Genomic DNA, 16907 nt, shown 5'->3' with positions numbered 1-16907 from the left:
GGCAACCAGCGGGTGGTTTTTCCTAAGGACGACTTCAGAACTTTTTTTTCCCCTTCTCCCCCTCCCTCCTCCTCCTTCTCGCTGTTGTTATGTGTCAGCACTTGGCTGAGGACTTCTTGAACTTGCAGAGAAAATAACTACCCCCAATCCCCTTTCAAAACTGGTGGCTTTTCAACGGCGGGGAAATTTTATTTTCCTTTTACCCTCTCCCGGTCCCGGACCCCCAGCTTCTCTTCCTGGAGACTCCGATCATCTCTGCTGCCACCCGGGAAAAGGGGGGCCGCCTCGACAGGCACCAGGGAGGAGGAACGGATACAAAAATCACAGCTTCAATCTCCACCGCCAGAGATTTTTCCATGTGGAGGCTGTTTCAATGGACGTGCCCCCGTGTGCTTCTTAGTCAATCGGCAGTCTCCTAAAGGTAGAGGAGTGATTCTCTGGGGGCTGGGGAGGGCTTGCACTGCGAAGAGGGGGCGGGTGTGGGGTCCTGTGATGCTTAAGCTTTTCGCACCTATACTGACCCGCTTCCCAGTCGGTGACGGAGGCTCTGGGCCCACCTCCACTTGCCTTCTACTACCCGAGCTGGACAGACACAAACTCCCTCCGTCCCTCCCTCCCCCGCCCGGCGGGCGCAGTTCGGCCGAAGGTAAACACCCTACAGTGCCCACGTGCAGCGCGGTCCCAGCTGCAGCTGGCTCCAGCTCCCCCACCCTTTTACACCGTCCCCCCTCCTTCCCTGGCGGCTTCACTCCAAGACAACTTGAAGTGCACTCCCTTTTTGCCCCTCCTTCCTTCGCTCCTTCCCTCCCCCTTCCAAGATATTTTATTATGGCTGTTAACACTTCGCTGATGATTTAAAAAAAAAAAAAAAAAAAAAAAAAAAAAAAACTCTTAAAGAGGGTTGCCCCTCTGTTTCACCCGTTAGACTCGGGAATCTTTCCCATTTCCAACCAGGTACCCGTTTCTCTGTTACACATCTTTCTTGAGAACTTTCCTCTATCTCCCTCTCTGTTGGCCCCTTCCTGCTACTAATTTTGAGAAGAGATAGGACGATCTAGTTTCTAGAGATATAAGAAAGGCAAAGAATTTGATTCTCTCCTTTTTTTTCTTTCAATGCTCTGACATCTGAAATAATACAGACCCAATCCTCCACTCCTCCCCCCCACACACACACATTCCGACGTTATACGTTGCTATAACCCTCCAAATGTGTTTGTCTATATACGAGGTATTTTTCCTTGTGCTATGTATGTATAAAAAGAAGTGTTACAACATACCTACAAAATGTTTCATATTTATGTTTGTGTGTGTATACATATAGATATGTATATATGTATGTATATGTTTGTTTGTGTGGAAGTGCTTGTGACCTGAAGCACGTATGTTCGGAAGTCATATATTGTGATTGTAGGATGCCTGGAAGTAAAATGCGGTGTATATGTATCAGGAAGTCATATACATTCTGTGTGTTCTATGATGCAAAGCGATATGCAGTGTGTTTACGTTAATGTGTATGCGTTAAGAAATTATGCAGGGCAGGCGTAATGTTTCTAAAAGTTTTGTGCTGTGTGGTTTTGTGTCGCTGAAATGAGTATCTTGTGTAGTTAACATAAACCACGAGAAATGGAGCTTATACTTTTACCAAATGGCCCTCTCCGCACCTCAGATGCCCTACTTTCGCGTGCGAAAGGAATGGGAAACCCCTCTATCTAAAACACTGGTGTCTCCTTCCCGGACCCCCCAAATTCGATCTGCTTCCTCGCAGACGGTTTTAAACTCTTAAATTGAGGTCTCAGCAACCACTGGAGTTTCCGGGAGATTGTTGAAAGGTGGGGGGACGGGGGAGGGAAGGTGGTGGTGGTAATCTAGAGAGTGGGCGGGGCGCGGCCGGGGATGGCAGCCCCTGCTAGCGCCCATTCCCCATTACAGCCATGGCGCCCCTGCCCCCTAGAGGCGGGGTAGGTGGAAGGAAGGTCCCCGGAGTCCAGGGATCTTGGGGAGGCGGCTGCCAGGACAATCTTCCCGGGATAGTGGCACGGGCCGTGGCTGGGACCAGATGCGGACTTGCTGGGCAAGCTGGCACACCTGGGACAAGTGTGCCACCGGCGAGGGTCCCGGCCCGCTGGCGTGGTGCATCTGTCACGGATCTCCTAGACTCATCTCCATCCTTGCTTTTTTGCTGTCCGTCCCTATCCTTTCCCCCATCCCACCCCACTCCCCAAATCCTCTCTGCAGGTTGACCATGGTTGCCGGGATCCGCTCTCTTCTAGCGCTGCTGCTTTACCAAGTTTTGCTGGGTAGTTCGGCCGGCCTCATCCCGGAGGTGGGCCGGAGGAAGTTCGCTGAATCCGGCCGCTCCACGCCGCAGCAGTCAGAAGAAATCTTGAGCGAGTTTGAGCTGCGGCTCCTCAGTATGTTCGGGCTGAAGCAGAGACCTAGCCCTAGCAAAAACGCGATCATCCCCCCCTACATGCTAGATCTTTACCGCCTGCATTCGGGCCAGCTGGGGGATCCCACCATGAACTACCAGCTGGAGAGAGCAACCAGCCGGGCTAATACCGTCCGGAGCTTCCACCATGAAGGTGAGGTACTGGGGAGGTAACTAACTGGGCGGGTGAAGGGTATGAGCACGGATCATCTCTTGTGTCCTCCCTCAACAGTATCTAGTTACCGAGCCTTCCAGATGTGGGAGGCAGCTTAGTGGTTTAAAGTCGTGAAACGAGGGTTTGGGTCTTTGAATTTCTCTGCCACAAGTTATTAGTAGTATAGCATGAGACAAATCACTTCCCCATCTCAGTTTCCTTATCTGTAAAATGGGGGGTGGGGGTGTGGGAAGACTAGATGATTGCTAAGATGCTTTTCAAGATCACATTGTGATCTTGAGACATTCAGTAAACATTTGTTGATGGCAGTAAGACAAGAGCTAGGGAAACTTGCCTGTTCAGTTTTTTATGTCTTGTGCTAGTAGAAGGAAAAGAGATTCCTCCTCCCCACCCCCCATACACACACACACACACACACACACACACACACACACAATATCCAACATTAACTCTGAATCTTTGGAGTTAACAGGTAGTTAAGGTGAACATTGATTGTAGCTCTCCCCTCTGTCTCCTGACTCCCTTTAATGGACATACAGGGCAACATGTGAGTAGTACATGCAAACAAATACTGGGGGAATAGGAACAACAAAGGTAAAACTGCATCCTTTTACCAAGATCACCTTTTAATAAAGTAAATTTGAAAAGTTTGCAGGTATTACATCCTTAATTTTTTTTTTTGGGGGGGGGCAAATTAGAAGATTACAAAGAGGGCTTATATTGACACATTCCTCTAAATCTTTCCATCTCATTTTTCAGTTTCCCTTTCTGAATCCAGTATAAGAGATTTTTAGACCAAGTCCACCTAAAAAATCCCCGCAAATAAGTATTATTTTTTTTTATTGCTGTATACTTTGAGAAACTCCTAAATTACAGTTCTTCTGGGATGATTTGGAAAACTTCTAATCCCTGTCTAATCCCTCTGAGAGATCAATTCACCAATCAATTGTAGTATTTCCACAGTGACTTTTTTGTCTTTTGCTTAAATCTGAGATACTTTTAGTGTAAAAATAAGCTAATCCTTAACAATCCTGCAGAGGAAAGCTTTGTACCAGCTGTCCCTTTAACTTTATATGAACCTAAACTTGCAGATAATATGATTTTTATGATAGTGAGTATAAAACTTTTTAGTTAAAAGCACCAAAAATATCAGTATATTGATTACAGTGTCTGAATCTATATTTTTTTTAAAGAAATACGGCATTTACATTGTATTTAAGTTCTTAAGCCAAATAGTAAAAATATTATTAGAATGTGATTTATTTGGAAGATGTTTAAATCATCAATGTAGCTAGAATTTATATAGAGCTTTAAAGTTTTCAAAATACTTTACAAAGAACTCATTTTATCTTCATAATGCTGTGAAATAGGTGTCATTTTATCCACATTTTAGAGATTTTTTATATCAACTAAGAGATATATTCCTTAATTTTAAATGAATAAAGTACTAGAATATATTTGTCATATATTTCAAGACATCAATTGGTAAGGAATTAGAGTGAAAGGATTAGGGCACAGATGGTAGAAGACTAGGACAGTGACCCAGGTAGCTTCTTTTGGGAGCTGTTTTTTTTTTTTTTTTCTGCTGCTCAGTGCTGTTAAAAATATAATATTAATAGCCTGGCCCTAATTATAAACATAAATCAAAATTTCTCCTATCAAACATTTTCTCACAGCACTGAGGATGACTTTTATTATTTAAAACACTTGCTCTTAGTGATTACTGGGTCCCAAAGCAAGCAAAAGAAGAAAAAGAGCTTCTTACATTCAAAATATCCACATAAAGAAGGAAAAATCTTGCTAGTCACTTTCATTTTCAATCTCACTTCTCAGGCATTTGAACTTTGGTACCCAGGACAATAAGATCTAATTCAAATTCTTCAGCAACTGAAAATTCTGAGAGGCTCTGTTGATTTTTGTAGTAATGTCACTGTTATTATAGCTTTGACCCTTGTCACCAAATTCTTGGGATCATTGAAATTCCATGCCCCCCTCTCCTGTTCACCTGATACTGACTGAAATTTTAAGAGCAAAGAAATAACAACAATGGATATTTTGATATCTCCTTTGGAAATAGGTATTTTAATATGGAAACCTTACTTCAACTTAACATAGAAAAGTTATATATCTTATTTAATGTTGAGATCATTTAAGTTTTACATAATATCTTAAAGCAGATGAGTAGAAGGAACCTCAGCTCCTTCTAGGCAATCTAGTCCATCCCCTTCATTTTACAGATTAGGAAATAGAGGCTTAGGAAAAATGAAATGGCTTCTCTAAATTCACACAGAAGAGTAAGCATTTGGGGAAAAACTTGAGCACAGTTTCTCTGACCTAACAGCCAGTTCTTTTCTATTTGAACCAGGCAATCTCCCATGAATAAATGTAAATTTATTTGACATTTTTTTTTTGTATTTGTTTTTCCCCATCATTTTATTTCCAAGAAAACTTGATGAATTTCAGTTAAGCTTTAAACCATATTTTTGGTCATGTCAGTCCAATGTGATTCTTGATGAACCCATTTGGGACTTTCTTGACAAAAATACGGGAAAGATTTTCAATTTCCTTCCCCAGATTCTTTTACAGAGGAGTAATCTAAGGAAAAGAGGGTCAAGTGAACTGCCCAGGGTCACACTGCTAATAAGTGTCTGAGGCCATATTTGTACTCAGTTCTTCCTGCCTGCAGGCCAGGGGCTCTATCTACTATACCACCCAGTTGCCCATAAGTTATTTTTACCTAAATAAGGCAGATTGCTTTGCATGTGTAAAACTGAATCTTTCCTATCAAATTCATAGACTGTGTCAAAAAGAATGGGGCAGTGAAAAAATTATCTTTTTATCATGATTTAATTTAAATAATTAATGTGACAGAAACTCATGAATATTTCAGTATTTTGCAAATCTGGATATTTTATTTATTATAACTTTGTTAAGGCTGAGTCATCATTCTTTGAAATGATACTTGATACTTACTGTTACAAGTATGTCAGTGGCCTTTGCACTGTACACAGAAATAAATGAAAATATATTGGAACTCTGCCATTACATGTTTTACTAGAGGACAAAATTCAGTGTTTGGATACAACTAAAGGTTGTTTATTTACTGAAGGACCAAACGTTTCTCAGGATGAAGAGAAATCATTGATTTTCTTAGTTTATAACCTGGAATTCTAAGGACAATACTGTATATAACTACAGAATAATTATAGTAAGACAGAGAATGTCATTTTTATAGATCTTTCATTCATTGTAAAGCTAATCTACATCATGTGCTAGTAAATCTTAAATCATTTTTATCAATTATCATGTCTTCTGTTTAACTCAGTAAAGTCCTGTCTGTGCTAATTTTTTTTTTTTTTTTAATGTTGTACAAGTATTTGTGTTTCTGATTTCAAAGGAAAGAAAGTGCCACACTTCTGGTTAAAGTTCTCCTTTGAATTTGGGATATTAGCTCCTCTGGGTGAGAAGACCATTTAAAATTACTTATATAGATAAGCCTTTACATTTTTACATGCAAAGTTTCAGATGATCCCAGATTTGTCAGTTCTTTTGAACCTACAAGGTTTGGCCCATCTTCTCCTCAGAATCATTCCCCCTCCGCCAAATCTCAAACTCAACAAATGGCCTAATGTTACTCACATAATCAGATCATATTTTATCCAAAAGAACTGATGAACTGCCATTAACCTATATATTCTATCTTGAATGATTGTTCTTCAATATATATGACTGGTCCCAAAGCAGGTTTTGTTTTGAGGTATCACCATAGCATGAAGGTTGCCCCAAGTTCTTTCCTTTTCAAGGATTGAGCTCAATCAAGCTTAAAACAAAATTTGGTACAAGCAATGGAAACCAATTATCTAAAGACCAGTCTGGTTTAAAGTTTAGAGAGTTATCACCAGCTTGTCTACAAAGTGATACTTTTTTTTTTTTTTAGCCACAGTTTTCATCTTTTAAGAGAGAGTGGTCTGGATTGGTCACTATACCAACAAAATCATGCATGTTTCAGGTATAAAAGTGAGCCCTCAAGCAAAAGTTCTCCTATTTTGTGAGCACTTTGAGAGCAGGGACACATGTTTCTTTGTATCCCCTGAAATACCTATGATCCTGTCTTTCACACAGTAGGATCATTGATGATTTAGTCTTAAAAAAAAGGTTTTAGAGATCATTTTATCCATTAGTTCTTAACACAGATTTTAAGGAAATTATTAACTCTGATGAGAAGAATATTTTGATATTTCAATATAATTGGTTCTCTTTGTATTTTGTTTTATGAAGAGGCCAAGGACCTTGTTAGACTTTCAAAGGGGTCCATGACACAAAAAGGTTAAATACCTCTGATTTAGTTCAAGTGTTTCATTTTAAAGATAAGGAAATGGAAGCTCCAAGTTCTGAAGTTGCGTCCAACTAGTTAGTGACAGAACCAGGCTTCAGAATCTAAGTCTTTTGACTTCTCTGTATGAATGACTGAATTGTTTATATTTACATATAAACAATTTATATAAATAAGAGAACAATCACCATGAAACTGATTTTCTTTTAGTCTTTTTCAACATTGGTAATTTTTTTTACCTAAATTCTGTCTTTTTGCCCTTAATCTAGTTCAAGTGGCAATATGATGCATTGGTTTATTTCAGAAGGATAGGAAAGTGCACTTTAGGGGAGGTAGTATTATTAATAATAGTATTTTTTTTTCTTTTTGTGATAATGGCATTATCTTGGGGTAGGAAATAGAATTTCTCTGTTACCTTTACTTTATTTGCCTTTTTTCTTGTTTTTCTTTGAATTTTCTCCATTTGAAAAATCCTGGCATATTACCTTTCTTGTCTTTTTTGGGGAAGAGTTCTTAGATTCTTCCCTATTTTTATTTTCACCTTGTGTGACATTGTCAGAAATATCAAAGCATTGATTTTAATCTTAGTTTAAGTTGTAATTAATGCTATCTGCAGTTTTCTCCTGAAGCTTTATGATTTTTTCAAAAGAAAATTAAATGTAATTTAACTTGAGAAGTATCTTTTCAAATTTTATGTCAGCACTTTTAGGAGGGAGAGCTACTGAGTCAAATAAAGGATGCTTTGGAATCACTATTTTAGAGCAACAGGTCACCTGTGCTGTGCTATCCGTTTTACTAATTTTGTGACTTTAGCAAGCCATTAACTTCTTTAGACCTCCATCTTTATTTGCAAAATTTAGATTAGGGATTCTTAACCTTTTTAAGTGTTTCAAGGACCTCTTTGGCAGTCTGATGAAGGCAATGGACCCTTTCTCAGAATCATATTTTAAATGTCTAAAATAAGATATATGGGATTACAAAGGAAATTTAGTAATTATATATGTATATATGTACATATATACACAACACATGTATATATATATAAATACATATGTGTATGTATGTACATATTTATTTATTTATATTGTATTTATACATTTTATTATTGTTTAGAAGTTTGTCATGTCTGATTCTTTGTAACCCCATTTAGTGTTTATTTGGCAAAGGTACTGGAGTGGGTTTGTCATTTCCTTCTCTAGCTCATTTTACAGATGAGAAAACTAATACAAATAGGGTTAAGTGACTTGGCCAGGGTCATACACCTACTAAGTACCTGAGGTTGGATTTGAACTGACTCCAAGGTTGTTGGTCTATCAACTACACCATCTAACTGCCCTGCATACATGAAATACATATGCATTTATTTATTCCATAAGCCCCAGATTAAGGACCATGGTTATATATGTTCTCTGAGGTCACTGTCAGGTCTATATTTATAATCCTATGTAGTGATATTTAATAAAGATTTTTTGGAATTACTGAGCTGTTTTTGAATGAAGAGTTTTTACTATTTTTCTAATGTTGGGAAAGAGGCATCAAGGTTTACTAGCTAGAGTGTCAGTTTTAGAATGAGAATGACTCAGGTTTAAGTTCTACTTCCTTACATATCCTGTTTGTATGACACTGGAACAGTCATTTAGCCTCTCAAGGTTTCAGGCAGCTCTATACATTATATTACAGAGCATTTGCTAATCAGTATTGCTGAAGGGAGTTTCCTATACTGAGGAAATCACAAGTCCAGTTGAAGCAAATAAAATAGAATTGGAACTGCACTTGTCTTGTGATGATTATATTGCTGTATGCCATTCTGTGTCCTCATTTATTTGTTCCCATAACTATTTAGTTCATACTGACAAGATTTTCTGTTTTTGATCTTTGGTTTATGAACTCTTGTTATCAATTCCCATCTTAGATTTCTAAATGCCTTTTATTTTATCTTTATTTTATTGTCTTATTTTTTTCTTCCTGTCAGGAAAAGGGAATGACAAAATAGATTAAGTATATATTACTCCAAAATCTCAGTAGACATTCAGAAATCTAGTCAGATCATTTTCATTGTATTTTAGATGCTGAGTGGCATAATTATAAAATATTACTATTTTTCTCTTTACTTTCTTCACTCTTCCACAAGTAAGGATTACTGCCCAAGCAAGTGGTATAAAGTTCAGATGCCCTAAAATTCTGCTGCCTCAGCAAAGACAGTTTACAATACTGTCAGCAATTCATATTTTGTGCACAATACCCACTCCCATCAGTACAGAGCTAGCCTCAGAGTCCAAGAAGATGTGGTGGCTCACATTCTTCATTAGAGACATTCTGGTTGTGTTACCTAAGGGCATATCACAATCTCTTAGTATTCCAAGTGGCTCCCTAAAACTATTCTGGTTCAAAGAAAGTTCTGACCACCCTTGGTAAAATGAGTTTCCTCATCTGGGAATTCCCTATATTGATGACATCACAAGTCTCTTCCCTCTATATACTTCAGCTGAAGCTTCTAAACTTTTGTTTTCTGCTCTACATGGAAAACAATGAAAAGCAACTTTTGGAAACTTATTTTTATGGGTAAAAATATATTCTGGTATAGCCAGTAGGCAGACAAAAAATAGATTCATTTTTGTTTGTTTTACAATTTAAAAAAAGAGAAACTTTTTAGATTTCTTGTATACTACTATACATTTTTTCCTCTTTGTTTAATTATATATATCTGTAATTATACAGATATATATTAATTATCTGTATATTATGTCTCACATTTTGTCCAACAGTAGATTTTCTTTTGCTCACAGTAACTCATAAAAACTCATAAAAAATGTATAAGCATTGGAAGGGATTTACCCTCACCCCCACTCCCATATACTGATCTACATCAATGTATGGGGTACTCATATCAATGAATCTCAAGATTTAAAAAAAAATGTTTAAAGCAATAAGTATTCATTTTATTTCTGATTGTCTTATAATTGTCTTCTTCCCTTCCATTCTCCTTCTTTAGCTTGTTTCTTTCCTTCTTCCCTTCCTTTTTTTCCCTCCCTCTCTTCCTCCCCTCCTTTCTTCTTTCCTTGTATTTTTCATTCATGTGTTCTTTCCTCTTACAAATTTGGGATTTCTCTTTCCCTTCTTTATTGCCACACTTTCTCTTGTTACCTCTGATGTGCCTGTGCTACCCCACCCTCCCTTTAATTTTGTTTTTCTTGCTGCTTCTCTGCACCTTACTTTTTGGACCATATTTTGTTTTTTCTGATTTATAAAAAGTGATGCATTACCTTCCTTTCCAACCTCATTTGGGGAGGAGAGGTAAAGAATCCAAAGTAAGTGTGGGGAGGTGGCAGCAGTAACTGTTTCCCAAAATTTGGGGGTTCCTGACAGCATGCTGTTATCTCTATGATCTATGTTTAATTCACACAACTATAATCAGGGCTGCCTTCATGTCACTTCTACTTTGAAAGAATGATAGAAAATTGTCTTAAGTAACTTGAAGGTACAGCGTAGAAAAATCAAGATTTTTTGCTCACTCTCAGATTTTATTTCTTTTTATTAAAGTTATTCTCTGTTTGATCTATTGACACTTCTCTTCCTAGGTTTTATTTCCCCTTTGTGAATAATGCCTTCTCTTATGTATCTTATCCCAGTCTTTCCTCCTTCATTTCTCTCCTGTTTATTGAGAAGTTTTTCTTCTTTTCCTTATCCTACATTTTAGTTACTTTCTTTTTCTTGGCTACCAGACAGAGATGTTCCTCTTTTCCCTTCATCCCACTCTTCTTTCTGTTTATTCCTGTTTTCTTTTCTGTTATTTCCTTCTGTACTATAGTAAAATGAACTGTCTTAAGAGTTGTGTATTTTTTCCTTCTTAGATCAGATTCTCCCAACCTTCTCAAGTCAAAGGGGAAGTATGATAATCATACTTCATATGTAATTATGTTAGGGGAATTGAATGTGAAGGGAGAAGTAGGTGGTAATATACATGGAAATAAGTAGTAATATACATGGAAATGACTAGTCATTTTTCTCCCAACTTTCTCCAGAAGTTCCTGGTGTCTTGATATGTCTAGGAGTTAGCTGAACCAAGGCTTTAAGGTGTAAATGTAGAAGATGGAGAAAGAAGAGTCTAAAAATTTGTCACTCATGAAAATTTTAGTTAAAAATTTGTAGCACAGCCATCCTAATGTTAATAGCATTTGGCAATGGGATTGTGTTGCCATAAGCATAAAGAATGCTGATTGGTTTCCAAAGAGCAGATTTAGGTGGATTGAGCTATACAGATTGTAGAAAGCCCGGGATATTTTTTCTTGGTTTGAATTTCCCCAATGCAAGCAAAGAAGTTTTCTGTACTCTCCCCTGGCATGTGTTTCTTCATCTGCTGATCATGGTTTGAAACGCTTGCATGTTGCCAAGATGTCGTTTACATTGTTGTTCAATTAATTTGGTTTCTTGAAAATTAAAATTAGCTTTAACTTTGTAAAAAATCCAAACTGAATTGTCCCTTAGCTAAAATATTCACACAAATGGGAAAATTATTGCTTCCTCCTCCTTCCTCCTTGAATTTTAGTCTTTAAAAACACAAGTAAAATAGTGAGAAGAAATTTCTCTCATTTGCTGATACACAAGTACTACCTTTGGAATAGTGGCCTGGCCAATATTCTGTGTCATCAGGTCTCTTTCCAAAGACATCTGGATTTTAGTCCTCAATGATTAACAAAAGGAAGGAAGGACAAAAGATATATATATATATATATATATATATATATATATATATACATACATATATAAAGAGAGAGAGAGAGAAGAAAAGAAAGCAACCAAGAAAGAAAGAAAGAAAAGAAAAAAAGAAAAAGAAAAAAGGGAGTGAGGGAAGAAAGGAAGGAAGGAAGATGAAAATGAAGGAAAAAAGAAAGAATGTAGTGGTCTTTGCTTGTTATGATGTAGAATTGTGACATAACAAATTTTTTCCTAGATTTTTAATTTAGTTGGTACCCTTAATTAAGTGACAAAAAGTTAAGATCAATGGTCATTTTATCTTTTAGGAAGCTTGAAAATGAAGAAGGAAGCTGAATTAAATAGAAAATATATTTCAGTTTGTTCTTTGTGAGACAGCAAGCCCTTGAAGTAACTTACACAATATTTAGTAAAAAGGGGGGAAAAAACAACAACAAAGCAAATGAATTTGTGTACCTGATTGATCAGAATAGGGATCGGGACATTGGGGTGTTCTGTAGGATGCAACCAATAAATTCCTTTCTGCCATGTTTTCTTAAACAGCCATGGTCCTTTTCTTGAAATTATCTAAATTTCACTGAGTTCCTTTCTTATGAATTTCTTATGAGTTCCTCCTTATATTACTGAAAATTTGGAAGGAAAAACATCATGGTGTTGAATCTCATCTGTTGTAGAATTCTATAATTGTGTTTTAATATATTTTCCAGAAACAAATGTAGCATGTGTATACAAACAAGCCTGCTCTCTCTCTCTCTCTCTCTCTCTCTCTCTCTCTCTCTCTCTCTCTCTCTCTTTCTCTTTCTCTTTCTCTTTCTCTCATACAGACACACACACTCACAAATACAAACAATTCTTAAAAATATTTGAAAAGTAACCTGGCTTTTGGGGGTCATGTGGAGGTCATAGGAAAGACTATTTCTCTTGATATTGTTTGGACCTAATTACCACAGTATCCTAGTGCCACCCATGTGTTTCCCCTGAAGAAGGAGATTCATATAAATGCCCTTGTCTATGAACTATTGAATGAAATAGTAGGGTGTGCTTTGTAAAATATCATCACAGATGTTAAGTTCATGGTCTTTAATTAGGACACTGAAATCTGTATATCAAGATTTGTAAATCATCTAAATTGTAGAGTAATGTTTTGGAATAGAGCTTAAGGGATTGACATTAAAGACGTACTTTTTAAAAAAAGAAATGCAATAATTTCCGTAAATCCTCAGTCAGTTTTAATCATTCTCATTAGACCTCTGCTAACTACAGTGCTAAAGATTTTTGCTAAAGTCCTTGAATTCCAAAGTAATGCTTCATAGTTCTTTCCCCGTTATTATAACCACCTGGAATGTAGTACTCCGGTATTGGATCAAAAGCATGATAGTGAATTGTATTTTTGGTTCATACTGTATATGCTCATATAAACAAACTCGTAGACAAGAGAAACTTTTTTCTTAAAAAAAAAAATCTTATCTTTTGTAGTTGCTGAATTCCAAAGTTTGAATTGAAAATAAGTTTCTATTCCAATTGTCACTGTGTGTTTCAATTACTGACTGACTTTTCGTTTTTATTTTTCCTTTTTGCAACCAAATCAGAATCTTTGGAAGAGCTGCCAGAAACAAATGGGAAAACAGTCCGGCGTTTCTTCTTTAATTTAACTTCCATCCCCAATGAGGAATTTATCACCTCAGCTGAACTTAAGGTTTTTCGGGAGCAGGTTCAGGAAGATTTTAAAAATAACACCAATCACCATCATCGTATTAATATTTATGAAATCATAAAGCCAGCAACATCCATCTCTGAATACCCCATCACAAGACTGTTGGACACAAGGTTGGTAAATCATAATGCAAGCAAATGGGAAAACTTTGATGTCACACCCGCTGTGATGAGGTGGATTGCGCAGGGACAGGCAAATCACGGGTTTGTGATAGAAGTGGTTCACTTGGATGATGACAGAGCGGTCTCCAAGAGACATGTAAGGATTAGTAGGTCTTTGCATCAGAACGATCATAGCTGGTCACAGATAAGACCATTACTAGTAACTTTTGGCCATGATGGCAAAGGACATCCTCTCCACAAGAGAGAAAAGCGTCAAGCAAAACACAAACAGCGGAAACGCCTCAAGTCCAGTTGCAAGCGACATCCTTTATATGTAGACTTCAGTGATGTGGGGTGGAATGACTGGATTGTTGCCCCACCAGGGTATCATGCCTTTTACTGCCATGGGGAATGCCCCTTTCCATTGGCTGATCACCTGAACTCAACAAATCATGCCATTGTTCAGACTTTGGTCAATTCAGTTAACTCCAAAATCCCCAAGGCATGCTGTGTACCAACAGAACTCAGTGCTATCTCCATGCTCTACCTTGATGAAAATGAAAAAGTCGTGTTAAAGAATTATCAAGATATGGTTGTGGAGGGATGTGGGTGTCGTTAGCACAGCAGAATTTTTAAAAATATATATTAGACAAAAGCAAAAAAAAAAAAAAACACAAGTTGACACTTTAATATTTCCCAATGAAGACTTTATTTATGTAATGAAATGAAAAAAAAACACAGCTATTTTGAAAATATATTTATGTCTACAAAAAGTTGGGAAAACAAATATTTTAATCAGAGAATTATTCCTTAAAGATTTTAAATGTATTTTAGTTGTACATTTTATATGGGTTCAACCCCAGCACATGAAGTATAATGGTCAGATTCTTATTTTGTATTTATTTACTATTATAACCACTTTTTAGAAAAAAAAATAGCTAATTTGTATTTATATATAATCAAAAGAAATATAGGGTTTGTACATAATTTTCCAAAATTGTAGCTGTTTCAGTTGTGTGTATTTAAGTTGAAAAGTATACATGGAAGGTTACTATGGCAAAGTGCATAGCACATTTGCTTTTTGCAGTGCTACTGTTAAGGTCACAAGTTCAAGTCCAGAAAAAAAAAGAAGTGGATAATCCACTCTGCTGACTTTCAAGATTATTATATTGTACAATTCTCAGGAATGCTGCAGGGTGGGCTGTCCAATCCATGAGAACTGGCATCTTCGTTAGACGGAATCTTTGGATAAGAACCAGACATTGTTGATTTAATAGAAATACTAAAATTCCCAACTAATTTGCAGAGCGATTACAGCAGGGCCAATCAAAACTTTTAGTAAAATGTTTGAACTTATAGGAAAGTGAATGATGGCTGTTTGTTCTTCTTTCCTTAACTAGTAACCCCTTTAAATAGCTGTCCTGGCCAAAGCATTAAATAAAATATGAGTTCTTCATTATTAATATTGTGGTCACGTATATTTAAACTGATTTCTGCTGGCCCTTGCCTTAACAGATGGGAATGAGTCTTTAAAAACAAAACAAAACAAACAAAAAAAAAAACAACAAAAACAAAACCTCAAACTGGGAGTTTGTTAAACTAAAATGATCCTTGTCTTCAAATTTTGCCCTGAGTAAAACAAAATATTGTCATCCATGGTTTCTGTCTACCCTAGTGCTGTCTGTCAAATTCACTTGCTTTTCTTTCTAAGGTTCTGTGTTTGAACGTATTTTCCAAATGTTAAACCTATTTCAGATAATAAATATTGGAACTCTGACATTTCATTCTACAAAGTCCAATCTGTGAAAGAAAATGGTGCATTCATACAGCATTCACAATGCTACCTTATGCTTGCATTATTGCTTCTGAAATCCTTTATCTAAAAGGGAGTAAAAAAAGTACAAGACATGACTTCAAATTCACTAGTAAGATGCTAATGAAACTTATACTTGCACCAAAGATATTATTTTTTCATTTAACCTGTTGTTCATTAACAGATTTTTAAAATAAAAGTTTTAAGACTAAATGACCTATCAAAACAGACTTAAACTCTGGACAATATGGAATGAGGTTCTAAAATTATATTTCACTGAGTATTGATAGAACTAATGGGAATTTAGAAAGATTCTGAATACTGCTTCTTCGGTAATATCTGCTGATTGGACTAGAGCATTTCCATGTGCACATCACTAATACCATACTAAAGGAAAGATTTGGTGGGTTTCATTGCTCCAGTCAAAAAACCTGGAAATTACCCTGCTATTTATGTGGAAGTTTTCAAGAACTCTAACATGTCAAATCCACTGAACTCTGGTAATATTTGGTCCTGATAAAACTGAGAATTCTGTCCCTAGATTTTCTGTTTTATTCTAGCCCTGAAATTGATTTTAAAAAAATGTTCTGTGGTGCAATTGACAGTTATATTTAGATTCTTTTCAAGGATCTGGATTCAAGGTCTCTAGTGTTATTTAATAGTTCTTAGAACATTTCTAATCCTCTCTTTAAGGTCATGAAAGTGGGCAGTTTTAAATTCAATACTGGTCATTTTCCATCTTAAAATTTAATTCACTTTGGATAAAGCCATTTGATTATTACTAGTCAATTCATTACATCATCACCATTATCATCATTATTGATCAATTTATTCTTTGGAAAAGACTTTGATGAATTAGATATAATTGTAAATAGAATAAAAGGCCATGTCATATGAAAAGCACTTGAAGGAAATGGGTATATTTAGTCTAGCAAAGAGAAGGCTTAGAACATGATAACTGTCTTTAAATTTGACAAGTTATCACATGGAAGAAGGATTATACTAATTCCTGACCTCAGAGAGCAGAACTAAGAGTCCTAAGTAAAGGTTTTAAAAGGTAAATGTGAACTTGAAATATTTCCCAACAAGTAGAGTCATCTATAAGTAAAATAGGCTACCTCAGAAAGTATGTGTTTATCACTGTAAATCTTTTAGCAAGGTTTGGATGGCTATTTGCTGAACATGTGATGGGAGAGATTGTTGTCCAGGTAGGGTTTCTCTTACCTGACTGCTGGCCCCTAAGATCTTTTCCAGCTCTGAAAGTCTTTGATTCTATAATCTCAATCTCTCTCTCTCTCTCTCTCTCTCTTTCTCTCTCTCTCTCTCTCTCTCTCTCTCTCTCTCTCTCTCTCTCTCTCTCTCTCTCTCTCTTTCTCTCTCTGTCTTTCTCTCTCTCTCTCTTTGTCTTTCTCTCTCTCTCTGTGTCTTTCTCTCTCTCTCTCTCTCTCTCTGTCTTTCTCTCATATTAGCAAACAGGAATTCCTACCCCCATAACATTGTACATTGTGGGTAGGTAAATAGTCTTTACGACTCTCAAATCTTTCTTCATAGTTGTTTCCTCTGTTCACAAAGTCCGTGGTAGAGGGCATGAGACTTCAAAAGAAAGAATTATTTGCTAAATTTCTAGAAT

The 16907-nt window shown here is 36.6% G+C and overlaps 1 protein-coding gene across 2 annotated transcripts; it reads left to right on the top strand.

Moving 5' to 3' along the window:
- The first annotated feature begins 324 nt into the window (after positions 1–324).
- Positions 325–15248, top strand: BMP2 (bone morphogenetic protein 2). Of its 2 annotated transcripts, none has more exons than XM_012540148.3 (3): positions 325–421; positions 2236–2582; positions 13239–15248. In XM_012540148.3, exons 2-3 carry the CDS (start codon positions 2243–2245, stop codon positions 14081–14083), a joined length of 1185 nt encoding a protein of 394 aa, XP_012395602.1. In that variant the 5' UTR covers positions 325–421; positions 2236–2242; the 3' UTR covers positions 14084–15248. The 2 variants fall into 2 exon arrangements, with proteins under 2 accessions (XP_012395602.1, XP_031806982.1); XM_031951122.1 differs by lacking the exon at positions 325–421 and adding an exon at positions 447–646.
- Positions 15249–16907: the final 1659 nt, after the last annotated feature.

This window comes from Sarcophilus harrisii, chromosome 2, assembly GCF_902635505.1.
Source record: "Sarcophilus harrisii chromosome 2, mSarHar1.11, whole genome shotgun sequence".
In the NCBI taxonomy this organism is placed as follows: Eukaryota; Metazoa; Chordata; class Mammalia; order Dasyuromorphia; family Dasyuridae; genus Sarcophilus; species Sarcophilus harrisii.
This window is presented reverse-complemented; position numbering and strand designations above follow the sequence as displayed.

What these genes read in the sequence shown, in the direction of transcription:
- BMP2 (XM_012540148.3), top strand. Translation starts at nt 2,243, where the DNA reads ATGGTTGCCGGGATCCGCTCTCTTCTAGCGCTGCTGCTTTACCAAGTT. An exon ending in CCGGAGCTTCCACCATGAAG is followed by an intron (nt 2,583 to 13,238) that starts GTGAGGTACTGG and finishes CAACCAAATCAG; the next exon opens with AATCTTTGGAAGAGCTGCCA.